This window comes from Vanessa tameamea, chromosome 13, assembly GCF_037043105.1.
Source record: "Vanessa tameamea isolate UH-Manoa-2023 chromosome 13, ilVanTame1 primary haplotype, whole genome shotgun sequence".
NCBI classification, from domain to species: Eukaryota; Metazoa; Arthropoda; class Insecta; order Lepidoptera; family Nymphalidae; genus Vanessa; species Vanessa tameamea.
In genome coordinates this window covers 2,109,293-2,136,180 of record NC_087321.1, presented here as the reverse complement: position 1 = coordinate 2,136,180, position 26,888 = coordinate 2,109,293, and the positions used below count along the sequence as shown (strand labels likewise).

Genomic DNA, 26,888 nt, shown 5'->3' with positions numbered 1-26,888 from the left:
GAACAGAAATCTGTTTGATGATGTAACGAACGAAATATATATGTATTTGTAATCGTCGTTAATAACTTTTTTTTATGTGTTATGTGGTAAACGAACAGGAGGCGCACATGATGGAAAATGACTACGACCGCCCATTGACATCTGCAACACCGGGGGTGTCATATTTCAATATATTTGAGTCGGTTAGTTTGTTAACAATGGGATTATTTAAAAGTGGTCTGTTTAAAAACTCCGCTTTTTGCTTCGATTAAATTCATCAAAAATGATTTAAACTTTTCTAACGACATGGCGGTTTGACAACATAATACCGTTTATTAAAAATGTTTATTTAAATGATAAAAGTTTTTTGTTTATTTGGTTATATATAATGTTTAGATTTGATTTCGAAATTTAAATTCACTAGATCAACATTCTTAAATTAAAGATTTTTAATGAAGTGTGCTTTTAGGGTTCCGTACCCAAAGGGTAAAACGGACCCTATGTTATACTATGTCCATGCTAAGACTCCTCTGTCCGTCAATCTGTCCGTCTGTCATCAGGCTGTATCTCATGACCCGTGATACTTAGACACTTCAAATATTCACAAATTACGTATTTCTGTTGACAACAGCTTTATGTACATTCCGTAGCACGACATTTTGAGTCGCCAATTTCTTAAATTTAGCTTTTGGAAAATATCTTAACAGCAAATTCAATAATAGTTAGTGGCTCGATCTACAGGAGTATAAGCTGGCTACTAAAACATTTCTTTTCTATAGACTAATTTGTTTCCAACCTAAGTTTGGCTCGCTTGTTTGTTGAGTACTCAATATCATTTTCAATACCTCTGACAACATGTAGGTATGTATGTACAATTTCAAACTCCTTTGACTGACCCTAAACAAACTCCCTTTCGAATTTATAATATTAGATAGTATTTAATTAACTTTAAAATATATAAAATAATGAGTCGCAAGTGGTAGGGTTTATACCAAGCCCGTCTGGGTGGTATTCACACAGTAATCATATAATCTACTATCAAATTGCAGTATTGAGTATTGTTATGTTCTGATTTGAAAAGTGAGTGAGCTAGTGAGGCACAAGGGTACGATTTTGGTTCCAATCTTTGGCGCATTGGTAATACGAGGATTGATTGATATTTCTTACAGTATATTGTCTTTTGGCACTGGTGACCACTGACCATCAGGTGGCCCAATTGCCAGTCGCCAATATATATGACCTAAGAAAAATTGTAGCATAGGTAACATACCTAATGTTTTAATTATTAAAAATGAATGCGTATCGGTACATTTTCTGATTCATAGTTTAGAACCCGCCCGGCTTCACACGGGTGCTGATATTAAATATACTACAGAATTTCTTAAAACGTTTACAGTTTTTCAGTCATTAGACAATACAAACCGCTATGTCCATGCATTTTAAATCTGTAATATCTTCGATGTATTTAAGATACTTAATTGGATGAGGAATAATTCTGTATTGCTTAAAAACGCATCGAAAATAAGCCATTATTTCTCTTAAAAAGTAAAGGATAAAAAATGGTTATTGTGGGTTATTCCTAAGAGATACACATATACTATTGTGGACTTTTTTGAGGACCTTTATAAAGTGTACAATACTGTAGTACATTATTTTGACCTATCTCGTAGGGTACAGCCAGCGTTTGCGATGTAAGCGAAAAAAAAAAAGTGTTTATTTACGACATCACTTTAGAAACCTCTAAAATGATCAGTGTTTCTCTACTATATTGTGCATGTGCTTTCTCTTGAATTAGTCTATCTAATAGAAAAAACTGCATCGAATTAGCTGTGCAATTTTAAAGATCTAAGCATTTACAGCATTTTCGTACTATGTAATGAAGTCGTGGTGCTGCGGCACGTGCCCCTGGCTACTAATAACTTTTTTAATATTCGTTAATAAGCGCATTGGAACACAACATATGTAAAAAAGTTAGTACAGAAGCAATTTGGTCTGACTGCGCTATCAATTTCGTATTCGAGACAGTATTTATTTACCCGATTTTAAAACAGAAAGGTTAGCTATTTGACTGATTTTTTTATGTTATGCAACGTATTATGTCCTCTTTTGTTATTTCTTGTATTTTACTGTTTCGAGTCTGCATTATAATGTTCTATTCTTATGTTTTTTCTTATTATTCGCTATTCGGAATGATATTTGATATATTTGTTAAAATATTATATTCGCCACTAAACAATAGAATCAGTTTACAAGAAATTGAAAAAATATGAAATTATCAGCACAGCAACGTAAATTAAAATTTGACATACCCCAGAATAAAGCCTCAAGTGTATCCGTGTGTATGCTCATTGATTATAAATGAATATACGAAACTAGGATTCAGGTTGTCGGTCCATATCTAATTGCGCTAAGCTCAGTCTGTATCTAAAATTAACGTTGAATCTAAGAGATTAGAATAATCGCCTTAGTCGTAAATTACTAGACAGTCGGAGTTAATTCGACTTGATCCAAAATCGTGAAATATCGTCTACCCCCCGATTATAATTCTCGATAGAGACTATTTTGATTTCATTGTCGCTCTAATGTAGGCAAATTAAGATTGCTCTGATATTGAAATTGGACATCAATTGGAAATATTTATTGGCCAATTACGACAAAATTTAATACCAAATATGCCAAGATATTTTATTGGAGACTAGCTACCACCTACCAGACGGTGGGTGCAATCTATACCATATCTAGGTGGTAGTGTTATGTACAAGATTGTCTGTGTAGGTACCACCCACGCATTACATACTCGACAGTCAAACGGCAATGTTTAGTACTGTGTGGTAGCTAGTGAAACTAAAAGCTCAAGACCAACATCTTCGTTTTCAAGTTTGGCACATTGGCGATGTAAGGAATGGTTAATACTTCGTACAGTGCCTATGTCTCTGGGCAGTGGTGACCACATCAGGTGGCCCATTCGCCTTTGTCTTTATTTATTTTATAAAATAAAATATAATCTCTTTCAATAGGATATCAGCGTTATATAGCTACAGAAGATTATATATATATATCGAAGCATAAAAGAGTTTAATTAGCATTTATTTATTTATTATCGTACAAGCTGGCAACGTCAGTATGACGGAGAGAAAACGGGACAGGCAAGTGTCATAGTTGATGGAATATCGAAAAGAGATATATTACGAACGTGAACGAATACACTTACATTTCGGATATCATCACGTCTGATAATGAGTTGATGCCTAACCCCTTCGATATATAAATATCTACTATAAAAATAGAGCCTCATATTAGTCTTTTATAAATCAATAATAGTTGGTTTATAATACGCAAAACGATAGATTTGTATTTCGAACAGCCCAGGGTTAAGGACACAAGTCGCTAAAACTGTTTATTTGTCCAATACCATTGTATACATTACGTAGGTATATATTTAACTAACTCTAACTTAGTAATTTAATGAATGTTCAATGAAGTCAATAAAACAACCATATTGATAACTCATCTTCATTTACACTCCATAACGGCGAATTGTGGTTAATTAATTAATCGAATTAATCATGAATTAGATTATGCAGCTGATAGTGATTATTTGATTTGGTTAAACGACATTGTTCTCAAACTTATATATAAAATACAATAAATGTTTTTGTGTATATTCTATGTAAATTCACGTGAAGGTTTTTTTAGCGTACTAGCATTAAGTTAGAATATTTTAATAGTGTTGTATAACGTAATTGTTAACAGACAATCAAAGAGGCGTAGCCACGCTTTCCAGACTTAAGCTTTTTTTTAAATTAATAACGTTTTCATACATTTGGTTTAGTAAGTATGTACAACATATGTGTACAGCCTGTAAATTACCCACTGCGGTTAGTAGCATATTCTACCACGCTGCTTCAATGCGGGTTGGTGGATTCACATGTGGCACAATTCGTGGAAATTAGACATATGCAGGTTTCCTTACGATGTTTTCCTACACCGCCGAGCACGAGATGAATTATAAACACAAATTAAGCACATGAAAATTCAGTGGTGCTTGCCTGGGTTTGAACCCGCAATCGTCGGTTATGATATACGTGTTCTAACCAGTAGGCCATATCGGTTAAGTAAGGCTTAGTAAGTTATATTTTAATTAAACTTAGAAATGGATTTGCGGGCGATATATTTTTAACTAATTACTAAAAATATGTTAATTTTTAATTTCAACCCAAAATTATCGAAGTATTTCGAAACTCTGCATTTTGAAAAATGCAGAGTTTCGAAATAATTGTTTATGCATACTATCGAGTATGCATAAACATAAACATCGACTCCGAATTTATTTCATTCGACGCACAATATCATCGTGATTACATTTTTATTGAATTCATTTTAGAATGATATAAAATTTTGATTAGCAATAAAGCTTAGGTCGTAAAATAGAAAAGTAGAAATCGTGGGCCGACCGAATGTCATTCAGGCCAATTTTGTGTGGTCGATGCCAAGTCGAGTTCAAATGGAATCTAACCAAATGCGCTTATGTCACAACGTATGACATATGTAAATAACAAACGTAATTTAATATTAGGTACTTGCAGCGACTTTATTCGCGTGAACTTTAAATTATGTTTTTTTAATATAAAACATATATTCGGACGAATGAGGTACCCGATAGTAAATGATCTTACATCGCGCATTTGCCAGTAATCTTCGGAATTAAGATTTTAGCTTACTCAGTTTTCTAAACGGAACACAACAATACGGTTGTTTGGTAGAAGAAGTCCTATGACGAGTACATGGTATCTATTCAGAACGGCTTGCACAAAATTCTACTGCCAAGTAAATAAGACGAGCAACGTCTCTGAAAAAATTGTTTAGCAACGATCGAGCGAAGTTTGATCGCTGTCTAATGAGTAGTACCGTGTAGATTAAGCCTGTGATCTATTTAATATTATAATTATGTTAAATAGGGTGACGTAGATAAATTATACAAATACAAATTATTGTAGAACACATTAAAAACAATTAGAAATAAGGCGGTCTTATCGATAAAAAGCGATCTTCCAGGCAACCTTTGGATATAAGACTCGACGTAGTACATTTTTGCATTATTTTATTTTATTAACAGGCTGTAAATTTCCCACTGCTGGGATAAGGCCTCCTCTCCTTTTTAAGGAGAATGTTTGGAGCATATTCCACCACGCTCCTCCAATGCGGGTTGGTGGATTAGTACTTGGACGTAGTCTAGGACGGATATGGGAAATTGTTTATGGAAAAAAAAAGTTATCAAACCTTTTTTTTCGTGCCTTTTTGTAACAAAAAAGGAGTGATTGAATGATTTTTGTTTAATTACTTTTAATTAACGCCAAAAAAAAACAGATAAATCGTTGTGAAATTCTTTCACAACGCTACAAATAATGTTAAAATGCATTGAATTTTTAGCAGAATAATAGAAAAAGCAATTTAAATTGCTTTCCTTCATTGTATGTTTCAATTCAAAGCTGTCGCGATACGTCGCCGTTGGAAATATTCAATTATGAAAGAGAACATACGAAGAATGTCAGTGCATATTTTTAATTCATTAAAAATTGTTAACGTTTGTTGGGAAAGTGTAAACAAACCTTATTAGAATAAGGCTCTGTTTGTTAATGTTAAGCAACGGCATTAGATAAAACAATGTTGGTTTTAAGGTTCTGTTAGGATACATACCGCTGGAGTCATTGAACCCTAGTGTTCGCGACGCGTTCATTCTTTTGTCGCTCGTCCTCCTGAAACAACAGTTTATACGTTAATTAAACTTTCAAATGCATTTGTAATCAATATCAATAAAAAATCAACAACATATTTTTTTTTTTTTATAAATATTGGACAACATCACATACATTAGTCTGATCCCAATGTAAGTGCTTTAGCTAAAGCACTCGTGTTATGGAAAATCAGAAGTAATGACGGTACCACAAACGCCCAGACCCAAGACAACATAGAAAACTAATGAACTTTTTCTATATCGACTCGGCCGGGAATCGAACCCGGGACCTCGGAGTGGCGTACCCGTGAAAAGCGGTGTACACACCACTCGACCTTGGAGGTCATCTCAACATCGGCATTTAACTATCTTACAACACGAACTAATTCATTTCGACTGCGAATGGTCGACCAATGCAGATTTCTTGATAGTGATATCTGGTGATAAGTAACCTTCGACTATAAATATTGGTACTAAAGGATACATAATGATTAGACGATGTATCCACAACTTAACGGATAAATAGATTCTGAATCGAACTGGATCACAGCGTTATATAAAAGTTATTTTTGACAGAAAAATTGCTGACGAGTGACTGGTGTGGTCGTGCAATCGGGATCACTTACAATTTGAACGCGACTGTGATCGCGTTCGATGCAGAATAGGTTTACAGCATACCCAAATGACAGATGAAATGGACGAATTGACCCAACGACTGTAAATTGAATGTGATCCGCATTGCCAAAAGTGCAAAATGAAATCGATCATGTTTTCAAATATTATGACGAATGTACAAAATTTGTTTTTTCAATATCAGGTTTGATCGTAATGTATGAATCGGAGTAGAATACATCTCCTTACGAAGAAATCGGATCTGTCAAATAATCTGTTAGCAATTATTTCTAATTTTTAATCCGTATAAAATTAGGGCTTTAATGTACACAATTCATAATAAAATAAATTAAGGCACTCGTAGACATGCGGGTGTCCGCGTATGGATAAGATGTTATACTTAGCACCCAAGGTTGGTGGCCCATTGACGATGTAAGGAATGGTTTATATTTCTTAGCAGCAATGTCTATGGGTGCGGGTGTCTTAACATTGTGTGGTCCATACATGGCCCGTTCACAGAATTTAAAAAAAACCTGAGTCGTTAGAGTAAGTTTTTTTAATAAGTGCCATCAGTAATCAAGTAAAAGATAGACATGTCACGATAGTCGCCCTCAGTACAATTGAAAAATAAAGAATTTGATCTGTGCTCATTTCTAATTTTATGGAATATTTTATTGGTTTTATTAATTATACCTACTTAAAAATGTATTATAACTTCTTATCTCTAATTATTGCTTATATTTATTTTATATTTTTAATACATGTTGTGCGATATGATAGCGCATGGTGAGAATACCTGTAAGTAGAACTTTGCCGACATAATTTTTTAATGTATTTTTTATTTTGATGTAGTATTGTATCTACTGTTGGTTGTCCTAAAATTAAATAAATAAATAAGTACGTTTAGATATGTCAGTCATTTAATTTTATTGCTTGGACCATTAATGCCTCAATTTTATTTTTCTTAATGTGCGTCATTTTAAGGCCAAATATACTATATTTGTTGTAAAATAAAATTTCGTAAAATTAGTGTTTAAAAATCACCCTTTTAAAATACTTCAGTTTAAATTTTGACATGCTCATCTTTTGTGATTTTTTTGAATTAAATATGCTTCAGAATATAATATTATTTATAATTTTGAATCTGATTCATAAAATTGTATTATATTTTATCAATGGAAAGTAAACTTAACTTATTTAAACTCTTCATCTGAGAAGGCACAAGTTAGTACAAAAGCGAAGTTTCAAAGAAATGTTGCGATGTTTGCGCGTCGTGAGTTAAAATGGTGACCTTTAGCGTCTTCAGAAAAGTTTTTGAGTTTGTTCGTTGATATAAGAATAACGTTATGTATTTATATACAGATTTATGAATCTTTTCAGATTGAAATTACTCATATGTGTTAAGTGTTTTGAAATAGAATATAAATCTAAGGTTTAATTACATTTATTTATAGATAATAATAATAATAAATTTTAACGTATCGTTGATAAATTTTGTGTTTATAATTTGTTTTCATGTATTAGTAGTTTCAATTTACATATTCAGACGCTCACTGATATTTTATAAGAAATATAAAAATTAAGCTCACCGCAGTTTCTATATCCGTTTATTAATTCAAATACAAATTCGCTAATAATTTTTGCGTATCATCTCAAATACTATTAACGGTTCAAATTTTGGAATAAAATATGATATTGATAGTTTATCGTATTTGGTAATTTAAACAATTATGGTATCATATTAAATTTTAAATTGTAACATTACTCGAGTAGAACTGAATATGACCCGTGCATATATATATATATTTACGATATAGTTTTGCGCAAAGACGAATGGGCAACCTGATGTTAAGTGACTTATCTAACCGCGTATGCTGTGGAGCTGAGTCTTCCCGTAAGGGACAATGAATGAGGATTAGGATTAAGCGTGGACTTAATGCTTGCTGACTTCCAGACAGGAGATATAACACACATATATAATTGTATTTAACTAACATGACTGTATTTTTAGATGTTGAAAAAGAGTAACTGAGTTTCTTGCCGGTTCTTCTCGGTATAATCTACATTCCGAACCGGTGGTACCTTTACTTTAAATAGTTTGTTAAATAACGATTCAAAAGTGCTTGTAAAAGCCTACTTGAATAAAGTATATTTTATTTTGATTTTGATTGATTGAAGTTTAGAATTGAATGTTATTCCTCTTTAATTATATTTTATAATTTTACTTAATAACATTGAATAACGTGAAAACGTGTAACGTTTTTAGGAATGTCTATGGGCGGTGGTGCTAACCTATATAATAAAAAAACCTTGGCGAATTTTATTAATCTCAAAGAGAGGTCCATGTTTATTTAAATAAATAAGTGTTCAAAATAAACCAATACAAAGTCTTGTATAAATATCTGTTTTACTTCAAACACCGAGGAAATTAAAGTGAAACTTCTTCGGGCGCGAATCGGGTAAAATTTCAAGGTCGAATTTTAACGTTGTAATGTTTCGATTCTATCAATTGTATCGAGTTTCACGAACTTTATTTTCAATTTGTAAACGATTTATGAAACCGTTACGTTACGAAACTTCGACTCGTTAATATAAGGCTGTTTTACGTTATAACGTATCGAAACATCAATCGTAGATTCATATATGAGAAAGATACCAAAAATAACTTCTTATGGGAGGGTTCACGCTTCGTTGGTTTTAAATAACTCGAGTTATAATTTAAGCTGTAAGCCAAACCCAAGTAAACTTAGATTAGTCCATTAATATTTTATTCATGTATAACCATCAATACTTTTATTACAGGCGTATAAAAAAAATATTAAAACGTATGAACACAGAAAGCACATATATGCGGTATTATTGCTCTAAGCAATCTCTTCTGTATATTGGAAAAGTTGTTTAAAAAAAAAACGTGTAGAGTTATTCCAACTAAGAATTCTAATATGCTTCCATACTTCAAGTAAAGAGAAAAAAAAAACTATAATCAAAATGATAGAGGAAATGTTTAGGATTAGAAAAGCAAATTATTTAGGAATGGAAAATGATATTTCGATGTGTTTTTTTTCCAAAATTTCTAATTTCAATTATCTTTGGGGTCTGTAACAAACATTGGTAGTGTCAACATTACAAATTGATTTAGCTGTTAAATTAAAATCAGAATTTATTAAAGGTTATTGGGAGCACACATTCACGGAGCACGTCATCTTAGAACATAAATTTAAAGCTATCACCGGTTTGTAATGCATATTCTACTTAGAGGAACCGGTACAGTAGTTCCTCTTTTACAACAAATAACATACATAAGTATTTAAAGATATTTATTAAATTACCTGTATAGATACGACCCACTCATCAAACATCACTAACTATTGGGCCTAATTGTTCGTTTCTGCTAAGATCGACCTTTTATTTCCTAACAGATATATTTTCAAACTCTTCGGAAAACCGAATAACAAGCGTTATAATTTACAAACACCATGCGATTTGGAATTTAGCGTAGTCGACTTTTTGTCTTAGACTTAAGAGCATTGCAATTATATAAGAATTCACCTCACTCGAGAAATTTTAACAGCCGATTTATGCTAAGCCATTTTGGTAAGCTTTTCCTATAAATTTTAGAATTATTATAATCAATGTCGCATATTACATTCTGACATATTACGGTCGTGTTCCGCTGTGAGGTTCCTGTTTATTTTTACAGAATGCCTCTACTGAAATTCCATTTTAAATATCTTTATATTGAATAAATCTAAGAATGATAACACTTTCTTATCAACTGTTAAAATTTTACCACTGAATTGGAAAAGTCAATTTCTGAGAAGAACTGGCGAAAGAAACTCAGTCGGATATTATTTTTTTGCATTGAACTAATCTTGATTTTCGTTTGTTGTATTGTTTGAATTCGATATATTATTACAAATTGTTCCCTCGTATCTATTGTCCTTCGACATCGAGCATTGAATGTCTATTGAATTAAATATTCCAGAATGATTTGCATGTTTATTCAATTTATATCAACAGCTACGTTTATTTGCTTTGCATTTACTGACGGTTAGTGTTTTTTTTTTTTAATTTTTTACTATTCTTGGAGCGAAATGGACTTCAAGTGATGCACTTTAAGAAATAAATAGTGTAATTTTATACCATTTTTTATGTCTTTTCTTTATTTTTGTAGTTTATTGTTGTTATGTCGCTTGAAAGTATCATAAAAACATGATATTGGAAATGGTCACTACTTACTGATAACATTGATATATATGATTATGTTGTGAAGAAGTTAATAGCGTTTCTATGTTCAATCGCTGCTTAACAACTAATATATTAAGGCATACTATGTATTAGAAGACTAGATGGCCTGATGCTTAGAAACTAATGATTGCCTGTTCAATCGCAGGTAACACTGATTTTTCATGTGCTATATTTTTATTAAAAGCTCGGCGGTTCAGGGTAATAATATCTTGAGAAAACCTGTATGTGTTCGATGAAAATCTGTATCTTAATGTATCGCCAACTTGCACTGGAGCAGCATGTTAGCAGACCTTCTGCTCAAAAGAAGACGAGCTCTTTGCCGTGCATTGGGACATTAACATATTGCTTACACTTAAACGATCTCTTGCATGAGGTCGTCATCTTGTATAATTTTACACTGAATACCGAAAATCTATTGAATTATCGCATTGTGTTGTAACATAAATAGTCCGTTTCAATGGTAGGAGGGGAAAAGATAAATAAACAAATATGACCTTGAATTGAACATGACATTTGTGAAGCTATTTAAACTCGAATGTCTTAAACTGAATGAGTAATTGTTCGATGAATGAATGAATTGTTGGTTTACTTGGAATAATACTAGTTGTTTTTTGAAAATTTTCGTTATTAAGTAAGGAATATAATTATGTTTTTATATTTTTCATATATTTTTATGTTCATGGAATGGATTATATTGCTGATTGACATGGATCGTCGAAACGTGCACACGGCGATAAGCCGTCGCGTACGGATGAAGAGGGAGATTAAAAAAACAGTTTTTTTATTATACATGGGTATTATCGTTACCAATAATTATTTTTATCGATGTAACGATATTAAACCACATTTGATCGCTTAATTTGTTACACAATATTTATAATTACCATAATTTATGATTTATTGTTAACTTATTTATTGATATGAAACAATTTAATTAATTTATTAGAATTATAAATAGGAAATGATTGATTAAAATACACTTTGAATTTAATACCGAAATCAGACGAAAATCATAAATAACTGAAAATATAATTTAATTTTTTTTCCAAAAAACAGACAAGCTATTAGCACACAATTATGGCTAGGCCACACCTGCCTATAGATTTTGGAACTGTTAGAAATATTAACCATTCCTTACATCACCAATGCGCCACCAACCTTGGGAACTAAGATGTTACGTCCCTTGTGCCTGTAGTTACACTGGCTCACTCGCCCTTCAAACCGGAACACAACAATACTAAGTACTGCTGTTTGGCGGTAGAATATCTGATGAGTGGGTGGTACCTACCCAGACGGGCTTGCACAAAGCCCTACCACAAAGTAAACTGAACTGCTTTATTAACTCTGTCTGTATTTACAATTATGGTTTTGATTAGATTTACATTTTAATATATGAAATATTAGTTGTCGTTCACGGTTTCGCTTTTTGAGGGATGATCGTGACGTATTATGATTAAATTTGCTTTCCTTGGAGTTCAAGCTTGCTACATAACAAATTCCATAAAATCTGTTCACTGGTTCGGTCTTGAAATTGCAACAGAATAACTTTCGCGTTTATAATATTAGTGTAAATAACATTTTCTTCAAAAACTAAAAGATAAAGATGTAGTTTAACGTCTTTGTATTGATACAGTATAGATAAATATGATATGATAATTATCTATCTATTATAAGAAAACATAAATTATGGAGTACAAGTTATTTAGTCAAATTTCAGTATTGGGTATAGTAAATTTGACTACATGATTTGTACTTGCAATAGTTTTTGATTATATTAAGTTTTTTGGATCTAAGGTTGGTTGGAACTCTTGAATCTTAATCGAATATCGCGAGTCCTAAGCCGGTGGTTACCATTTAATTTGCATATGCTTAATTTGTGTTTATAAATCAAATTTCGATGGTGGTAAAGGAAAAAACTGGAAACAGCTAGTTAAATAAAAAAAAAAAAAACTAATATTTTTTAGGACATACGCAAAGGCAAACAAAATTCAAATACGGATTTGACTAAGATATTTAATTAATAGTACGTACACACGTCGATTATTTTGAGGATGCACGGACTACAATTTCTTTTTTAAATTTTGAAGTCGGTTAATTTTTTTAAAAATACCTAATAATCTTAAGATTTTAAATATTATAGTAATTATCTTATTTTTTGCTCTGTATTTTCGTCATAATGGAGTGTCAAAATTCCCTTGTAGATTTCGAAAAATATATTAATTTTAAATGATTCTTAATTTTAAATCGACTCCAAATTAGTAGACAATCAAAACAAAGTAAGTAGCTACGAAATAACCACAATAATCTAAACTATAAAACGCATACAAAACTTTTATTTATCAAAGGAATAATGAATCCATTTCAATGTTTCATAAAACATGGTACAAAGAGATCCATTAGTTTTTTCTCATCAATTTAACATTAAGCGTCTTTTGATTCTTACCAGAAAGAGCTGGGATATTTCTGTTTTGTTTATGTTTTTTATTCGTGTATTTAGTTTTACTTGACAACTTATTTATATTATTTAATAAGTCGATTTTTGCTAAAAATTTAGAAGTTCTTTTAAATATAATGTAGTTCAAATTATTTTTAATAATTAGATTTTTGTTTACTTTAGTTTCAATAAGATATTCGAAACAATTTTAATACCTGGCGTTAAAATGGCCAATATTAATAACCTCACTTTTGTCAATCAGAATAGTAACAATGAACTGATGGTTATTGTCTTATATGCCTTTTTGGATAATATTATTGATATTATCAATGTAAAGCTTATGCCGTTTTAGAACAAAGCAATTTATTATTTTTAAATGATTTGACAGATAACCAAATGAGGTTTTATATTTTACTCAAAAATGAACTTTTGCCTTTGTAGCACTTGACCACAGAATAATGACAATAACATTATAATGACACAGAATGGAATGAAAGGGTCGTACGCTATCCCTCTATCTAACAACTTATATTTTATTCAATACTTAAGAATAATTGTGTAATACATTTTTATAAATAAATGAAATATTTTCATGACCTTTATATTTTACAAGACTTAGAACCTTCGTGCTTTGTTTTCTGCAATGAAATTAATTTAAGTATATTATATTGTATTATTTATGTCGTATTACTGATAGGCATCACCTATGATGATTTTAAATGTAAGAATGTCAACATGGGTACTTAGATAATACGTAGGCACAATATCCACCAAAGTTCAGTAGAACTAAGACTAGAACCGCAAACTCATGTCAAGCCACGAAGTAGTTTTCATTACTATCGTACCTAATAAAATGTAAAATAATACAATACGTTATCGATTTATTATTTAATTTCAAATAATTAATAATATATTCGACCGCTGCATTCAGAAGACCATAATCCAAAAAAAATCCTTATTATCTACTTTTCCTCCGAAACATGTCTACTTTTACGATGTTTTTGTTACAGATGTACACGTCAAATAAGAAAAAACAAACAAAGTTGTCAAAACAAAAATAAAAAATAATATAACCGTAGTTTTCTACATTGAATGTTCGTTACTTTGATTTTACTAACCGGTAATATATCTCTTTTCCTTAGAGAATAATGTTGTTTAGATGAGAAAGAAATAGGTATTATTACCATATTACACATAACAAACGGGCAAAATAATGGCTAACTTATAACACTGCTGATCTCTAGGATTGAAGTTAAAAATCCGGGGCAAACACATTTTGATTTTATCAGCGACAAGATTTTTAAAGTGGCAGCCCTAAGTTTGAAACATCTCCAAGAGTTTTCCTGGCTTGTCTCAATTTTCAAATAACATTACAATGTACCTAATAGCTATAAAGTATAAGTATTCAAACCGGTCTAGCTGTTTTCAAGCAATCGAAATAAATACATAATACAAACTTTATCGGTTAACAAGTAAAGAAAACCATTTTGAAATACAAAAGAAATGTAAGGCCAAAAAACACAAAATCTCAGTGTTTGCAGTAAGTGCTGCTTGGTCACATTATTGCCTTATATTGCTGACAATAGGAGCAAGCAAAATTGAATTCAAACTGCAAAGTAATAAGACTCTCATTTCCAGTTATCTTTATCACAGTTCAAAAAGTGTATAAGTTTAAGGTTTATTCACTTACTCCACTAAAAGAAGAAAGCAGCCGCTGATCAATTTAAATTTTTTGGTAGGATTTTTTTGCAATCCTGAGCTTCTAGAAAAGTATTATGTGACGAAATCAGAATTTCGTCCATAGATCCTTTGTGATTTCGATCGCTAATTTAAAAATCTCCTCCCACTCTAAGAATAATCTCTTGCTGGACCTCTACCTACCTACCTACTCATGGACTTGCATAAAATCCTACCACCAATTATCCAAGTTTTTTTGTTACTCAAAAGCGTTCCTATGTATTTTAAATGACTGCAGTTGAGGTTATATATTTTAAATTCAAAATACACGCTGATTCAGAGCCTGAGAAAAATGTAAAAAATAGTGTACGTTTGATTTTAGTCTGGCTTTGTATTTACTTATTGTTAAAAATAAATGTAATCTTTATAATCTGTGCAATGAATTCTACAATACCAATATTTCATAGCATGTTCTTAAATCATACAATACGTTACAAATGTTCGATCAAATCGAACCGAGAAATAATGATAGCATTAATCTGACGTATTTCATTGTTCGTTTTGTTTTTTTGATCGTAAATGTTGATATTTTATTGGTTATTTGTTCAATCTGTTCATTATTTATTTTATTTATTATTAAACTATCTTCTCAGTTTGAATCGATGTTGGATATTGGAATGAAAATTTGCGTAGGATCCATAGATTATTGTGTTAATGAATATGAACTTTCGAGTAAATGAGGAATATTATTTTACAATTTTATACCGATCGAAAAAAAAAACACAGAATTTGATGTTTTCAAATTTATATCTGCGATAGTGATTTGATAACCGCGTAAAATATGTTACAATGTTGAAGAGTGTGCACAAACACAAGGACACTCTTTTTTTTCACTGTCACTATCGCACGGGACTTAAAATCTGGAAGAAATGTAGGTGCCACAAACTTTACATGCATTCAGAGTCATTAGAAATTAATTACTGCAACTTTTCAAACCCAGCTCTTTTTGTTGCCAGAACTGGGGATAAAATTTAGAGCCTCGCTTCGCTATATTTGACTCTAAAATCTGTTTTTTTTTTTTAGACCAATAACGTACATATAGTATACGGAGTTTGACTACAGAACCTAAAAATATATTTCCTCAAGATTGCGGAGGTCAGATGACAATTGTGCTATAATAAAGCTTAACAACATATATGATATTATATTTCACATCCAGATTTAAGGAAAGACACTCTGCCATAATTCCGGGAGAAAAATTGCGAGAAAAATAGCTGTAGCTTGCTTCTGTTTACTTAAAGATAATAATATAAAATACTTTCTGAATATTTGAGATTTGAACTCAGTTTTGTTGTTTTAAGTGCATAGATTTTTTAAGAGTACACTTGGCAAACTTTGAGTATGTGATGGAAAAAATTTAAAAGTAAAGATACATAGGCAAAACTTCAGAAGGTGCACTTAGGAGCTATTTAAGATCCTCCTAATGGATAATTCCAATATAACGCATCCGCTTCTTCTGTACTTTTATCCGCTCATGGCTCGTCAAAATTCTCCTCAGGGAACTAAGAAGTAATTTCTTCTTCCATGGAGGGAATAACTTATACTTCTTATAATGTCAATGTTTGAGGATAGAAAAACCTGTTCTACTTTTCGCTAGATAGTCTTATTGACAATGTGTTTTCTTTACATGATTGAAAAAATACCTTCGAGTTTTGTATCTTGGTGTTAGAGCTCTATGCAAGTTCGTTTGGGTAGGTACTATACACTCATAACATACATAACATAATCAGCCTGTAAATTTCCCACTGCTGGGCTAAGGCCTCCTCTCCCGTTGAGGAGAAGGTATGGAGCATATTCCACCACGCTGCTCCAATGCGGGTTGGTGGAATACACATGTGGCAGAATTTCGTTGAAATTAGACACATGTAGGTTTCCTCACGATGTTTTCCTTCACCGCCGAGCACGAGATGAATTATAAACACAAATTAAGCACATGAAAACTCAGTGGTGCCCTATATACACTCATCAAATATTATTATCTTCCGGTTTTAAGGGTGAGTGGGTAAGTATTCGTTAAGTATCCATATAAGAAAAGTTTTGAGTTATGGGGTGCCTGACTTAACTTTGGGGAAATATTTTCATTTATTTCATACACGGCGTCTTTGCAAGATTTCTTTCATTGCATAAATTGTCACTTGTCTAACTGTTAGTTAGCTTGATCTTTTTGACGGACGGGCTAGTGATGGAAAACAGAAAATATCTAGTAGTCCAAAAAAATAACGTTTTAAAATACTTCTAACAGTGACGAGATTGTGTGGGTGCATTATATGTGTAATTCTTTATTGCACTAGACATATAAAAAATTGGGTAGATATGCGACGACGGGTCAATATTCATAATAAGTAACTATTTAATATTACAGGGTTATTTTTGGACTTCCCGCCAATTTTAAATAGGTGGTTCAGACCATGAAATTCAATTCAGATCTTCCATATGAAATCGACCACTTGATCGAGCAGTTTTCTATAGACTCCAACCACTAGCCAAAGAGACACTTTAATAATGTTTTTTTGTAATCGATATTTGTCACAGTTACTGCCTGTTATTCGTGTCCCATCCGTCCGACCGATGTAACATTGTACAAGCGTCTATAATTTTTAGTGTTCCTATTTAAATTTGACTTTGAAGCAATAAAAAATCTTAAAATTTTCGGATAACGCTTTAATCCTTAGGGACTTTTGTGTTTTATGTATTTTTTAAATATTTTTACAATTTTTAAAATCATTAAAATCAAGAAAATAATATGATCGTCATTGTTCGTTCGTCAAAGTTATGTCGATCAAAAAAATTTACATCTGTCAAAAAGATCAAGCTAACTTGTACTGGGTATAGTTAGAAGATTTTCAACTTTATTGGAGAACCCAAAGTTTATTCGTCCATAAGGGTAGCCGAGCTCAGATGGCAATCGTTCTTTATAAAACTCCTATATTCGCATTAGGGGAAAAAATCCTGGCATAATGCCGGAAAAATATTGCGAGGATAGTTATAATTTGATTTTGTTTATGTTAAGATAATAAACTAGTTGAAGTAGCTTATGTATAACGATGGCTATTCCCAATTCCCTAAAGATGCCTGCTATTTAAATATAATATTATTCTTTTTTCAAATAATGTTTTTTGAAGGATATATTATCTTGCTAGTATTTTCAGCGAGTCTTGAAAAGCGAAAATGATATATTGCCATTACCAAGTTACATAAAATAATAATAAATTCAGAATCTTTTCTTTATTTACAATTATAAAATGAATAAATTTTAGTAGACAGAATTGTATTGTTGCCAGCACGAATTGTGTGCAAATTACAGCGGGAAATTTTGGTACTTGGCACTATTGATATACTCGAGATGGCCCACGAGTCAAGGACCTATGAGTTTTCATTTTATTATATTTATAGTACAAATTGTGCTCAGCGATGAAAAACATCATAAGAAATCCTGTATATGTCTGGAGACAAGAACAGACTTTTGTACAGCAGTGAGATATTCACAGACTATTACCCAGTGGTAGAGTTTTGTCTAAGCCCCATCAATCAGTGATACGTCGTATTGTTCTTGTTTAAAGGGTGACTGAGTCAGTGTAACTGTAAGGAACATAACATCTCAGTTCCCAAGGCCGGTCATACAAGAAATGTTTAAAAAATACGGTGCTCATGTCTGCAATGGCGACCAATTATCACGAGATGCCCCATAAGTCCATAATGTAGAGAAATAATTCACATACGATGCAGCTGTTGTCTTAACATTATATACACATAGGTAACATTTGTTCTATTCATAAGCGTTTAATAATGCGAGTCGCTAAGCAGCATTACTGAGCCAGTGTTATTATAGTTAAGATAATATCTTGACCTCTTACTAAGCAATCCATTCAGAAGCTGCAACGTGACAAATAGGTACTGACTTTGTCAGTCTAGACGTTGGCACTAATTACTTTATTAATTAGGTGTTCTGTTTGAATGGTTGTCGTATTGATATTAATATGCAACGAACTTGAAGTGCCACATCTTTATGAGCGATGAGGGTCAAATTAGCAAAGGTTATATATTTAAAACTGGTTGTCGACCATGGCTTTGCTCATATTTTGGGGGTTGGTTGGTGGTATAAAATAAGTCCTTCCTTGCTTCATAGCAAATATTATCAAATTCGGTTTAGCAACTCGGCCGAGTTATACATTAAGAGGCGAAGGTTATGGATATTTCACCAAGCTGCTCCAATGCGGGTTGGTGGAATACTCATGTGGCAGAATTTCGTTGAAATTAGACACATGCAGGTTTCCTCACGACAATAACTAATTTTGCACTAAACAAAAAAGGTTGAAATTTTAATACAAGGTAAGTTATAATTATTTACACCTTCTGTCCAATATTCAACCATCTAACATTTTTTTTCACAAAGTTATAAATAAAAACGCTTTTCACCCTCTCAACCCCCTAGCGCTCACCCCAGAGGGTTGAATATTTTAATTTGTTATTATTTTAACGTCCCAAACCACATATCAAAAAATCATAATGATACTAATTACTTGACCTTCACAGGCTTTATTGACTGGCCTATAATGTCAGATTTAATTTGTCTAAACGAAGAAGTGTTTAGATATATTCCTTGAAATCTATAAAAAATATTTCGATAGATATAGGCTTGTTCAGTTATTTACTTTCAAGATTCACGTTTTCTGTTTACACTACTTTCAGCCCGTGGTTTCGCGTGTGAAGATGAGCGGGTTGAAAAGTATTCAATGCACGGGGTACATGAATGTCGTAAGAATATACGTACGTATAAATAAATAAAGAAACTCACCGTCGTATTAAAAATAATAGGTAAGATTCTTTTGTAATTGCGTTAAAATTGTCGCGTTGGAAACATCTTTGTTACGGATTAGCTGAAATGAATAAATTAAATTTATTTGACGATTTCTTACAACCAATTATGCCGTAGAATTAATTTCATCTTTTCATTAAATATTTTATTAAAATTATGTTAATACCTAACGATTTGTTAGTACTTTTATTTCTAAAATTTTATATTAGTCAGCGGACTGTTTAGTTTTTAAATCTGATGTAACTATTTGAAATTATTATATGAGACTAGCTTTTTCATTACTAACTAGCTAACCATTGGAATAGCTCTTTTCATTATTTTCTACGTTGAATTTTTAAGAAAGCACTCAGAATGAAACCTCACATACAAGTACCAAGTACTAGTATGTAGGCCATATTATATTTTATAACGAAACAAAAAGTATTTATGTGTATTTTGATTAAGATAAGGTTTTCACTTACATAAAATATGTAATATGTTACACGACAAAGCAAGCAATTGTTTTTTCGCACGTCATATTCGGTAGGATTTACTTTCCAAGCCGGTAATTGTTAATACAATTTAATCCTGAAATAATAAATCAGATAACTGTAAGGAAATGTCTCACTGATGTGTTTTCTTCTGTTCGGAGAGCCACAATGCTGCTTTAATGCAGGCTGGTGGATAGACATTTGGCAGATCGTCCGACACGTTTCTTCAATATCATATTCTACATAACACTGAGTATGAGATGAATTATAATATTAAATTAACAGCCTGTAAATTTCCCACTGCTGGGCTCAGGCCTCCTCTCCCTTTGATGAGATGGTTTGGAGCGTATTCCAATACGCTACTACAATGCGGGTTGGTGGATACACCAGTTGCAGAATTTCGTTGAAATTAGAGACGTGTAGGTTTCCTCACGATGTTTTCCTTCATCCGCCGAGCACGAGGTGAATTATAATTACTACAAATTAAGCACATAAAAATTCAGTGGTGCTTGTCTGGGTTAAAGCCCATAATCATCGGTTAAATTTCAAGTGTTCTAACTACTGGGATATCTCAGCTTAGTTACTTAAACTTGTTATATAAAAATTCATATGTAATATATAAATTGAACAAAAAAAAAACGGCTTCCAATAATACTCCATTATAATAACGAATAAATTCAAGCCTATAAGAAAATTCACCCGTATTTTTTCATCCTTCGTGGTGATAAATTTTCTTCAAATTTTAATGGGATAAAATGGGAAATATATCCTCAAAAAGTATTTCCCAAATCTGTTTATAAATGTCGGAGTGCTCAACATTAAAGAAATGCAACCGAATTGAGCACCGCATTCTATTTTTGAAGTCTTTATAGTTCGTTACAGAATATTTTGTTTTTAATTTTAAATTTAATGCGCACAGATTAAAAATGTTTTATTTATAACAAAAACATTAGGAGAGTTAACGTAACAATTTTTTTAATATTTTTCCACAGACGCTGTCCATGTTATTGTTTAATGAACATGCATTTTATTGCCAAGCAGTATCACAAATTGTAACGTAACTATTTATAGCACTGAAACAATTCGCCATAGAAATGTTTATTATAAACGTGGCAGTCTTATACCTTGAAGTTTAATTCATTCGTGTAAAATCGTAAATCAAATTAAAAATTAAATCACTGTTCAAATCATGATCGCAAGGAATGGTGACAAGAACGCTTGAAGCAGTTCCCCTTGAATCGGAATTCCGATTCTCCGGACTAAAATTAACCGATTCTCCTGTCACCGGTGGAGGCAAAGCGATTTATTTATTAGTTGAAGGAAGATTAACTATCGTATAGCCGTCAGGTTATTTGTTATAGCCTGTTTCGGTAGTTACATTGACAATACAGTAATCTTATATATAAAAAGGGGGTTAAAATTTGGTATGTGTTTGAGATTAATAGATTTCGACACTGTTCGATGTTTGACCGATTATCTTGACATATCGTGTATTTTACTTCCATGAAGGTTTTTATACTGTTCACTTTTTAGATCGCGATGAAGCAAGAATTTCTATAACTATATGAAAATCAAAAAAAAAAAAAAACTTTATTAAAGTAGGCTTTCACAAGCACTTTTTTAAGTAAAGCTGCTACCGGTTCGGAATGCAGATTCTACCGAGAAGAAACGTCAAGAAACTCTTTTTCAACATTTAAAAATACAAAGTCATGTTAGTTAAATACAATTATATGCATGTATATCCTGCCTGGAAATCAACAAGTATTAGCTCCACGATTCTTTATCATCTCTATAATCTTGTATTGAATAATATGCCTTCTTTACCAATGTATTTTTTATAAATTATTTGAATTTATGAATCGGCAAAGATAAAATTAAAGTTAATTTCTTATATTTTTGTACTATAAGAAATCATATCACCAATGCGTGATCAACCTTGGGAACTAAGATGCTATGTCCCTTGTTTATTCTTTACACTAGAACACCATAATACTAAATATTACTGTTCGGTGGTAGAAGATACGGTGAGTTGGTTTGCACAAAGCCCTACCACCTGGGAAGTTATTATATAATTATTTTATAGAGAATAATTATACCGAGTTTTTTTAAATTTTTTTTCTTCTAGTATTTTTAAGGCTATATGTCGGCCCCATCGTTACACGCTAAATTAAATCAAAATTGGTTCAAAAAGTATGACTAAATCATTTTGATAGAATCACTAACAAATTCATAAATTTTAATTGCTGAAATACTCGTAGGGTTACTAAGGATAGAATTAAAAGCACCAATATTAAACAAATTTAAATTTAGTTCATATTTTAGTGTTTCTCTCAAACATACCGAGTTTTGACATAACAGAAATACAGATCCTAAGGGAAGAATTATTAAGAAAAATATAAATATTTAAATGAAACAATAGGAAAATAATTGTTTACTGAATAGTTAAGCATGATTCGTTAAAAACCAATGTCGTTATCAAATAAACTGCAGCGTCTGCTGTGACTTAACTATAAATACAATTTCGCTAACACATCGTAAATCGCGACTTTGGTAAATATTCAAATATAGAAAACAGTTGTTTATTTAACATTATGAAACCTAAAACCATGAAAATAAAGTCGAAAATCGTAGAACAAAACGTAGTCGTAAATATGAGCGATCGTATGTGGTAATGGATCGCCGTGAAAGCGAAACATGAGAAATATTCACGTTGGAATAGAATTTCTGAAGAAATTTCGTGAGTAAGGGAAATTTATAAAAGGAAATATGTAAGCGTTGTCAGTTATTCAGATCTGACGTTGATAATAAATTAAAAATGATACTTGATTCGAATTGAGTCCTGTGGAATATGCTAAGAATGCCATTTAACCCGATCCTCCTCTAGTTGCCTTGTAATTGGTATTTTAGAAAATACTTATCTTGGTGATAGGGATATTCTTGATAAGTACTATATGCTCATCTTATATTTTACCGCCAAATTGTGATACTTAGCTTAGTGGTTTGCCAGTCTGTCAATCGTGTTTGAATCTAATTTATGCAGTTACATTAATATTATTATTATATATTTAATAAAAATATATTATATTTGCGATTTCATAAAAAAATGTGTAATCGATTTCAGAATGTTATTCGTATGGCTTTAAAAACGTATACAATATTTATTCCCGCGTAAAATTAGGTATAAAATGACATTCACATATTTGATTTAAATGGGAGATTTCGGTCGATTTTGATTTTATTTCAACCTCAAAAAATATACTGTGTGTGTGTGTGTGTGTGTGGTTGATTGATAGTAATTAGATATTTTGCATTCCCATAAACGTATTCTATATTCATTGATGCTCGCGAATTTAAATTCTTGATTAAAATCATTCATAGTGGAACAGATTTGTGTCAAAGGAGTATGCGAGCAAATGTTTCGTTGTTAAGAAAAATATCACCTAAAAATCTCTACGTTCAAGATGAAAGCAATGGAACTAAATTGTAGGAAATAGATTTGTATTCTTCATTAAAATATGGACTATTTAAATTGCTTATTATCAAATTATATTATAAAACTGGCTGCACGTTAACGACTTCAATAGGGTGAAATAAAAAAAAATACATATTTTAATGTCTTAAATACATAAAAAAAATATCAAAAATGGTCCACTCTTAAGGGTAATTCAGTGACGTACAGAAGAATTACGTTTGTAAAGATATATTGTTACTATACTAAAAAATATACTTATATACTATAATTCCTCGTGTCATTGCACAAGTTAGGTGAATGGATAACAAAAGCAATTTCAAAATACATTAAGGCTATGATCGCGATATAACGTTATGACGAATACGTAAGTCGGCACTCGGTGTAATTGTCTCAGTATAGAAGATTTTAGGGACGCGCCCTAGAGACTGAGATACGTTTATTCATTTAACCGCCGCAGCTACAGTTCGTGAAAGCACTCAAAATAATTGTCCACAAATTGGGAAAATCAACAAAATTGAGGAGGCTCTCGTGAGATTTGAGGGAGGCCATATATGTGATTGAGAAGCGCATTTTTTTTTTATTATTATTTGTTACCTGTTACGTTGGTTTATTTTCGTTGCTTCGGGCAGATCATAAATAGATGCTGTCAAATAATAATCAGCAAATAACAACAATAATGCATTAAAATAATTCTATGTTAAAATAGTTGAGTAATTTTTGAGAATTAGGCTTAGCACGGGCTCAATTAATAAATAAATAATAGAATATTTAAATGGTATATTTATGTAAATATTTAATAATTATAAAAGACAATAATTACCTGTATTTAAGATAAGGTAACTATTTATCTAAATAAGGTTTAATAATGAATTAAGGAATTAGTACATAAGAGGAAGTTTCAAATTGGCACCGGTTACCGAGAAGCTATATGGAAACCGGCTGTCATGGTATGGGCATGTTATGCGGAGGAATGAGGACCATGGTGTGAGAAAGGTTTTGAATGATGAATGAAAAGGTCACAATAAATATGGAGTGGCTACGTTCGTTAATACGAAGGTTTTGTTTTAATTACACAAATGTCACTGAATATTGTAATAAAGTCTCAGCTGTGAACATGAAAAAGTTTGCAATCATTTTAAAATACTTCGTCGTGTGAGTCAAAGTTAAATATTTTGTAATTTAAAGTGAACTTGTTACGAAATTTTACAGTGAAATATTCTGAAGATGACATAAATATACTTGGCAACGTGTGGTACGCAAACGTACAATACTAATTAGTATTATGCATGAACATTATTTGGTTTTAATTTTCGCGTCCACGCAAAGTATATTAATCCAAAGAGTATGAGCCTTATTGTAATTGTTTATAAGTGAAAAAGTTTATAAGTTTTAGATGTTTATGTCTGACATACAGCGAAGAGAACCGAGATAGCCCCGTGGTTATAACGCGTGCATCTTAACCGATGATTGCGGGTTCAAACCCAAGCAAGCACCACTGAATTTTCATGTGCTTAATTTGTATTTATAATTCATCTCGTGCTCGGCGGTGAAGGAAAACATCGCGAGGAAACCTGCATGTGTCTAATTTCAATGAAATTCTGCCACATGTGTATCCACCAACCACCAACTCTAAATCTTCTCCTTAAAGTGAGAGGAGGCCTTAGCCCAGCAGTGGGAAATGTACAAGCTGTTAATACAACTTATTATCAATGAATATTTACAAGACACAATTTTGAATTCTGGGTGTCTAATTTGTCTAGTGGCTTTATATAAGACCACAAACACCGAGGTTCTGGGTTCAAGCCCCAGGGCGGGCCGATAAAAAGTCATCGAGTTTTTCTTTCAATCGAAAATTTGGAAATGTTTACACTCCCATGCCTCGGAAAGTACGTAAAACGCCTTTACGTACTTTCCTGCTACTGAATTCTTTCTTCTGGTCCTGCACATACTTGTGCACTATGATATGTTCTGCGTAGTTTGCTGGTCTCCCATGAGATTTTCCGCCGTAACCGAAATCGGCCGGACGACATCATCATGATTTATTCGTACTGTGTATCGCATAAAAGTACTTTTTATCGAATAAACTTCAAGCATCAATTTTATTTAATTATCCTCTTAAACTTTCCGACAGAAAATATTGTGAGAAATGAATTAACACCGCCGAGTCGTTTAGACGCTACCGAACAAATGAATTGTAGCGAAGAGTTATTTTTTTTATTTTAAGATATAGTTATTAAATTATGCATTGTTTGATGTACACTTTAGAAGCGTTTTAACTCCTTAACTTTTATCATCCGAAGATACCATACCTCAATACAAATACAATTCAATTGAACAGAAACGATCTCATAAAACTGAATACGAAACGAAAGAAACCAATAACAGCAAAACATTTTGCGTACAATTTCAAGCCAAACAGAAAACCATTCCAGAACATACATTAAAAGTTGGATCACTAACTTGATTTATTGCGAACAATTTAAACAATACACACTCTGACTGGAAAAAAACGAACATCTGCGATAATTCTAAAGTTTATGGCAAATGTTCATTGCGTGATTATATAATGACTAGACTATACCTCGAATAGGCTTTTAAGGGGAAGATAAAAGACCCCCCTTGAAGCCAGGGTGGCGACCTAGAAACTTCAGAGATGCATTTTTGCATTCCGAGTCACCGTTCAGCCATTTATTGCGTTCATTAAAAGGTTTATTATTCTCTTTAATGCCTTGTTTTGCGTATAATTAGAACCGTGCCTTGTTCTACGGGTCGGCAATGAAATGTAATGGCACCATTAAATGTGTGTTGAATGCTTTTGTTAAATCCTTGACGGTTTTTTTATATATTAACTACGATGGATAATCGTTTTTGTACTTTGATCTTGAAACCCTAGTTGGGTCATTACCTTTTCTCTGAAGTAATCAACACTCAACAGATACGGGAACAGCCTGATTGCCTTTAAGGTATTATTGTATCAATGTAATCTAGAAATCGATGGATAAGTTTTGCTGCCCACCAAAGATTAGCTTGACTAAAGAAGTCAAAGAGGAACTGGATCTCCTCTATATACTCTATCTTTATTATTATTGTTATTAAATTAAAATATATATATATTATATTTATTAAGTATGTAGTTGACTCTAATGTCGATCAAGGATGTTTCAATGAATTAATTGAATTTATTAGTTCTATTTTAATTACTAGTATTACTAAAAGCCTTTTTTCGTCCTCCATCTCCAATAGGAGCAAATTGTTTATCGTACGTATGTTATGTTTTATATACAGAAGGAAAACACTGCTTCAGCTGTTCCACTGCTTGGTTTGTTTTGTATATTATGTAATCATTTTTACGTCAGTTTACCAACAAATCTCCTTTTCTTAGAACA

At 31.9% G+C, this 26,888-nt stretch overlaps 1 protein-coding gene across 1 annotated transcript in view; it reads right to left on the bottom strand.

Annotated features, from left to right (window-relative positions):
- Positions 1 to 26,888, bottom strand: part of LOC113397973 (5-hydroxytryptamine receptor) — a 109,758-nt gene that overhangs the window by 14,986 nt on the left and 67,884 nt on the right. The window contains exon 2 of the mRNA XM_026636512.2: positions 5,677 to 5,735. Coding sequence (XP_026492297.1) covers positions 5,677 to 5,716 — 40 coding nt within the window. The 5' untranslated portion in view covers positions 5,717 to 5,735. The remainder of the gene's footprint in view (positions 1 to 5,676; positions 5,736 to 26,888) is intronic.